The 7,451-nt window shown below is 34.5% G+C and overlaps 1 protein-coding gene across 1 annotated transcript; it reads right to left on the reverse strand.

Annotated features, from left to right (window-relative positions):
- Positions 1 to 4,508: 4,508 nt before the first annotated feature.
- On the reverse strand, positions 4,509 to 7,451 carry LOC131427233 (E3 UFM1-protein ligase 1 homolog). The gene is made up of 5 exons (XM_058590240.1): positions 7,285 to 7,451; positions 5,781 to 7,232; positions 5,255 to 5,716; positions 4,879 to 5,090; positions 4,509 to 4,687 (listed from the first exon to the last, which is right to left on the reverse strand). The coding sequence occupies exons 1-5, from the start codon at positions 7,359 to 7,361 to the stop codon at positions 4,536 to 4,538; spliced, it is 2,355 nt and encodes a 784-aa protein (XP_058446223.1). The 5' UTR covers positions 7,362 to 7,451; the 3' UTR covers positions 4,509 to 4,535.

The following is a 7,451-nucleotide window of genomic DNA, read 5'->3' on the forward strand; positions in this document are numbered from 1 at the left end:
AGTAATATTATTTTTGTGGTATCAGAACTACACTGAATAGAGATAGAAATAATTGTTAATATAATCTATCACTCCCCGAAAATACAGCTTCCTCAAATAATTTCATTCTTGGTTCTAGTTCAAATCCTATTTGAAAATGATTGACTTTCAGCTGAATAACAAACAATGCATCCATGTCGCAGACTAGTTCATGATAATGCCAACTTTATTTTCACTTTTAACAATTGTATCCAAAATTTCATCCAAGATTCCTGAATAACCAAAGTGGGTAAATTTATCGTGGACGGTGGGTGTATTCTCAGAGATTTTTCCGAATTACACATTCGACACTACTTATTTTTTTCGTTGAAACTTGAAAATTAATAGACTCTTTAAAATAATTATGATGTTTTGTTTCTTAGGAAAGGCACTACCGCTTGATATAGATTGTTATTCGAGAATCATTACTGTCTTATTGAACAATAAATTTTCCAAAACGTTGACCCTGACTCTCCTGATTTTCCCTGACCTCTCCTATCATATGGTGAGAATGAGACAAACACTAATAAATCCTCTCACCAATAAGACGAGCCCCCAAAACTTTTTCCGTGCATCTATGGCATTTCTATTTCTGTATTCAACGTATTGCGGAATATGTGGTGCTACTATAACCACATCGCACTGACCCCAAAAATAAAACGATGAATTATTTCTGCTACCGAAAAAAATATATTCACATCTATGACATCTGTGCTAGCACGACGTCGAAGAATTGACCGTGAATGTCTAATGCTTTGATTGCCTTTCAAACTCAAAACTCAAATCAACTCCGCGCCTTCTATGTTTCACTTTATGGACCAAGAAAACGATGATGTTAGCAAATTGTCACATAGAGCAATATAGGAATCGAGTATTAAATGCGGAAATAGTTACTAACATAGTAATTTTTTCTTAAACAGACCTACGGAATGGGTAAAACTTTTGCATTCATTCAACTTTTGCATAAACAATAAGCCTTTAATTTCTTCAATACTAAACTATATTAAGTTATTGATGCTAAGTGAGGTTATGTAATCAATTTTCGTAATCGAAATTAAAGGTTTAAACAACTACTGGGTTGAATAAACAGCCAGACCAATTATTTCAGGTGGTGTCAACCAGTAAATTCAATATTACTCTCAGAAAAATTATATGGTTCCAGTTACTATATTAGGGGTCATTTTGAACATGCGAGTATAGTGGTTTTCAACCGACAATGCAATCAGGTGATTTCAACAATGGTCAAGTTCATTTCTACTATATAAGCCTTTAGCTCTTGAGCAATAATATTGAACATAATATTGCATGAATAACTATTACGAATATGATGGTTAGCATAACCACATTTATTTTTTGTTATAACCAGAGCCATGGTACTTTTGACTTTTCACTTCAAGTTATTTCTAAATTCAAAATAATGCTTAATTCAACAATTGAGAATGTTAGAAAAATATGCTCAAATGTTTAAAAGTTATGTGAAGTTAAATTCCAGTACAAGAAAAACAAGAAAGTTTGATAATGATCTGTTTTATTTTCGAATCAAATTTTATAACATTGCCCATATTGAGGTCACGTGTTGCTGCTTATGTTGACGCATCGAACTCATTCGTACGAATGAAAAGTCCTATTCTCATTTACAGGCAAATAAAAGAAATGCAGTGGTTTGAATTCGTCAGTTTTATGTTGCGAATCAACCGTTTGAATTCATTGAAAACAGTTCAACCGATTTCCAACTACTTTCCTTTCGAATGTGAAGGTGATTTGCAATCAAATGATAAATATTTTTTTAAGAAAACATTTAGGAAACATAGTAAAAGGCTTGTTTTTTCTGACGATCATAAGAATATATGCGAGATACCCAGTTTTTACGCATCAAATTTTACCATATTTATTAGGTACTTCGTGGAAAATACACGATGGGTAAACATGCTTTATTTTATATTGAATGCATGATTCAACCAAAGTAGTAAATATGTAGACTATCGAAAACATGACAATATTGCAAGAAAAATGTAACATATTTATCACAGATAATACTGACTGAATTGCTATTTTAAATGCTTTTATTTACTTTGCACGAAGTATTATACAATTTTATTCATCGACTTGAATAAAATTGATCTTGAGTACGATATTCATTTATTGTGTAGCATTCGTCACTTCTTTGATGCTTGGAATCTTTCTAAAAAAATACCTGCGATGCCGATACTTCTTTTGCACATGAATCGCGTTGAATTCGAGTGAGAACAAGAATGGCTTGTTCGTATTTGTTCGAAAGTATGTCATCGTCGAATAGTCGATACGGACGTAAATAAGATTAATGGTACAAAATCAGCGAAAAAACAAACTGAATAATAAATGAGATCAAACATTATTCATGACAACATAAGTCTGTACCAGAACTGATGGTTTAAAGTTCGATTGGCGTTATTCTTGTATATGTACGATGTTTGAAAGTGCGATTAATTCGAAAATACACACTTGAAACAGATTCTTGAGCTGGGCATAATGAAATACCGAATTAGATCGGGAACACGACATTTTACTGATTGTTTAGTAATCCATATGCTCTTTTCCGAAATTCGTTAATGTCGCGGTAAAGCGCGTTCTTTTGCCGACGTTTAGGAAAATATTATGCTGAACTTGTTCACTGACACATATACCGAAATCAGCAAATCGGTTTGCCGAGATTTCAAACAGTGTGTTAGTTTTTACTGAAACTTGGTGAAACACTTGTCATTTAATGTCTATTGTCAAATGTGCAAAACACTGCGTAGCCCTTGCTGGTGGAACGGGAAAATAATATATATTGGATAAAAGTAAGAGATTCTTATATTTCTTGAAAAGATAAGTGAAATAAAAAACTCTTCTGTTCACATATACTTACAAAAGTCTTCATATTTCAAGGTAGATGAGGAGCACTGGAAATAATTGTCTTTAATCGTGATGCTTTCTTTTGAGGTTTGTTTTGCTATTTTGTATACTGCAATAAATTGGACATCAATAAAACACCCCCTTTCCCCAACCTTAGCTTTTGTGATATTTATTTCATACAAAAATAAAGAAAAATCCTTTCTAGGTTCGATTACTGATGACTCGGCAATTCATTGTTCGATCATAATCGCTTTTGCCGAACACAGTAGAATTTCTGCTGACAAGTTCGGGAATAATTGACAGTAAACAAAGGGCGTAGGGTCTAAACGATGAAAAAAATCATTATTTTTGCGAGATTTTTCCAAAATTATCGTTCAAAAAAATTAATTCAAATGTTTTGCATAGTGAAAAGCATCATTCGAACATTTTGTAATTTTTTCGTGGAAAAATATTGAGAAATAAGTCGGTGAAAAATGTATTTTTGAGGACGCGTCTTCAAAATCATGATTTGCGGTGTCCACTGTATCTCAGCGCAGACTAATATGAAGTGAACAAATGAACGCAGCATAGTTAGAGAAGAAATTTTTCTAGACCCCAACGTTTCTGTTTGATTTTTTTTTTAAATTTTGGTGGTTGTTTAAAATGGAAACTACGATTTTTCACGAACAAATCCGCCATTTTGTAGCTGTTAAACCTCCCCAAAGTAACAAACACCGAAAAGGAAAACGTTGGGGTCTGGTTTTTTATATGTAGAAAATGTGATCAAAATTTGCCTGCTTTCGAGAAAAACGCGTTTATAGTTTTTTGTCTATAAATTCAATGGAAACAATTTATTACTCAAGGGAGCCCGTAAGGTTTAATATTTTCAAAAAATCAGATTTTTTCTTTTATAGTTTGTAATAATGAAACATTTCCGACGTGTTTTGTCAAGTTTTTAAGTCAATCAAAGCAGAAGTCTTGGGCCCATATAAATATAAAATTAATATTTATATTGTCAAGGTTGATCCGCACTAGGTCGATCAGACCAATTAGAGCGTTTCGGCGCCGGCATTCGCATATAGATATCGTTTAGACAGCAAGGAGTAACAATTTGATATTGGAAGTAGATTTCAATAAAGTTTCACATCATGGTAGACAATCATGTTTTGTTCTATTAAAAGTTCAATCGGGCAATATATTGTGAACTTAGGAGATGGAGGGGCAAAGCGAGAACATTTTGCTTTAATAATTGCTTTCACTACTTTGTTGAGATACTTATTGCGTACAAAAATTATTATTATTAAATATTTGTTACGCTAAGTAATTGTTCATAACGATTTAAAACAAATTGTTGTTAAAAATTGCGTTTTGCGTACCTTTCAGCCTAAAAAGTGAATGAATAAAAAAACAATTACAATATAAAGTAAATTACATTCTTGCCAAAACTGACATAGAGCATGAAATAATCAATGACGTTGATTACCATACCCATGCAGGTCGCTGTAGGAAGGAAAGGGGGCTTGCGTCGTTTCAAACTTTGATATATTTTTGACATTTATTATCTCACTATCAATATCTCATATCTATTTAATACAATATATTAAAAATCAAATAAATAAAAAATTTTGTTTTTGTTGTATTGTTTATTCAATATGATACAATTATTATTCGGCACTGGTAACACCTACTTTTTTTAAATCTGTAGCAATATCCTTAACAATATGCGTCAAGTCTTCTAGTTGCTTCGTAATATCATCAACGTCAAGCTTGCTACCATAAGCAGTGCTTTCAGCACTCAGAAGCTTCAGTACTAAATCTGGAATGTAACAAAAAAAAAATGGTATTAAAATTCCGAACATCATAACATTTTATTCATAATCCTCGAGAATGTCTAGTTCTCATGTACTATGAATTCAATTTCGCATTTCCCGTAAATGGTAAAATCGAGTTTTCTAAGAATATCCGACTATGTTAGTACGTTCGGTTAGAAATTGAACGAATACTTACCGTGATATGTTGTCAGTTTTTGCGCTTGGTCTGGATTGAGAGACGGCTGAAGAAATCTTAGGACGGCAGACACGTGCCTTCCTGAAATGTGAAGCATACTCTGAGTAGATATTGTGAAGATAACCAGTACAGCCAAGTGCAGGACAAGCGCATGGTCTGAGCAACTCGACAACTGCTCCAGTAAGCCATGCTTATGGGAAAGAATTAAATTCCTGTAATAAAAGAAAAACGTCGCATAGATCATAATTTAATCAGAACCAATTAAAATGAGGTTTTGCTGTTTCTGTGAGCATTGCGTCTGTCTTTATTGATCGCTATGGTAGCGCCAATTGAAATACAAATTCGTATTGAACAGCTTTTAATTGAAGATAATTACCTATCTTTTTTCTTGTCAATCTTCTTCAATATCATACTGCATACTTGAAGAGAGTTTTCCGCTACTACGAGGAAATCATCAATAGAAGAGTTACCCATTGTAGCTTTATTTAATGCCTGCAAGGCTGCTGTGTACTCTTCGCTACATTCTTGCGCAATTTTATTGCGTTGCTCTGTTGTGAGAGTCGTCCCATTGGCATTTAGATTACATTCAGCTGCCACATAGAAGAAAATTTCGTTGCAAAATTCTGTCCCAATCGATTTCAGTAAGTATTTTGCCAGTTGGGGCTGAACATCCGCGGGAAGAAGCTTGATGCCTTTATCATAAAGACGAATATCGTTGTACAGGTTGTTAAGCTTATCTTGTAGATTTGCATGAGTTTGACGACGATTTCGGCTATTTTGGTGCAAAGAAATTTCATACAGTTCGTGGGCCTTGGCTAAGGCAAACTCGGTGAATTGACTGTAAATAAGAAAATACATCAAATTAATATTACTATAGATCATACTGATTGATTTATTCTTACGGGTAGTAATGATTTGCAAGTTGCTTCGAAAGATCCTCCAATCCTTCGGGCTCTAGGCCAATTTCCAACACCTTGATAATATCTTTCTTTGTTATTAGCTCAAGCGGTACTTCTTTTGCTCCTTTTCCAGTTAGCTTACTACTAGTAGTAGTTTCGTCATCAGAGTCGGATATGTTACCACGATGACCTCTAGCATGTTTTTTAGTAGATTTGGTTTTTGTTTCACGACCTTGAGTACCACCACCTCCTTTTCCACCAGCAGCTTTCTTTCGCCGTTCTTCACGCTTATCTGCTTTACTGTCACCTCCAACAGATTCTCTATTAGGAACATCCTGATGTTTCATCATTTTTTCAGCCATATATTGCTGATAGCTTCCACTATCCACCGACTTTTTAGCATTATCATTTGCTATATCGTAACACGGTTTAATGATGTTATCAATATATTTGCTAGTCAAAATTGTGCTACCAAAAATTAATGCTTGTTTCTGTTTGGTTGGTGGTAATATCATGTCAATCAGCTGCTCAATGTCTTCATCACTCATAATCGACGGTAACACTGTGGATACATCTAAATAGCTATTGGTAGCAATGCATTCATCCAGCGAAGCCGAAACTTGATCAATTAACTTGTCGCCTACACTACATTTCTTTAAATGCGTGATTTTTTCATTTGGCAGTTGATTTACGATGAAATTTTTGACGTCATTGACGCCCAACCCAGCTACCGAATCATGCTCCAGATATCCATTCTGTCGGTAGAAATTCTGAACCCATTCAACTTGCGTCTTAGTATAAATGCGCGGAATATATAATGCACCTGGGGTTCTAGACGTTACACTACCGAGAGTAGCCACCTCGTTGACCAATAAGTAAAACAATCTGTCAGGGACACCACTTTGAGCAAGGATAGCCGATATTGGAGTTGGTCTAGTAATTGCTGCCAAAGCTCCTCGGATCTTCGCTTTACTCCTGGTAATGTAGGACTGTGTGAAAAATATATTAGCATTCGAAGAGTCTTGTTTTCCCATAATTATCTTGTTAAGATGTTTCACAATTATATTATTCAATATAAAATCGGCTGGTAAATCATATTGAATCGTCAAATCAGCCACGTTTATTTCACCGGCTTGAGATAGTTTTTCGTTGATTTCTGACGCTACACGCTGCATGTACGAGTCATCCAATAGCTGCCCAAGAACAAATTTAATAGTTGCATCTTCCGATATAATTTGATCCGCAATCCGTTGAATTTTATCGAAATCAACATTAAGTGCTTTTGCCAGGTCTACCAAATTTGCACGACCACCAAGAACAAACATTTCGTCCTTAACCTCCTGCTTTAAATGAGTTTGTGTCAAATATTCTTTGCCGTCGGTAGTAAAAATCACATCCAAGAGACCTTTCGAGATCAGAACACTGACCAGTTCGACGCAATTCCGCTCTGAAAGTCTGAATAAATTATTACAATTAAAATTACATCTTTCACTGAGACTTATTGTACCTTTGCAGGCTAGTGGACAGCTGAGCCTTCTGAAAATCAGCAGCCAGCCGTTTGATTTCATCCCATTCCGAAATCATCTTATTTTCAGATGTAATGGTTTTGAAACACACAAAATATATTCAAAAATATGCCTATCGAGAGAATTTACTTCAGCTTTCAACCGATAA

Source organism: Malaya genurostris, chromosome 2, assembly GCF_030247185.1.
Source record: "Malaya genurostris strain Urasoe2022 chromosome 2, Malgen_1.1, whole genome shotgun sequence".
Lineage (NCBI taxonomy): Eukaryota > Metazoa > Arthropoda > Insecta > Diptera > Culicidae > Malaya > Malaya genurostris.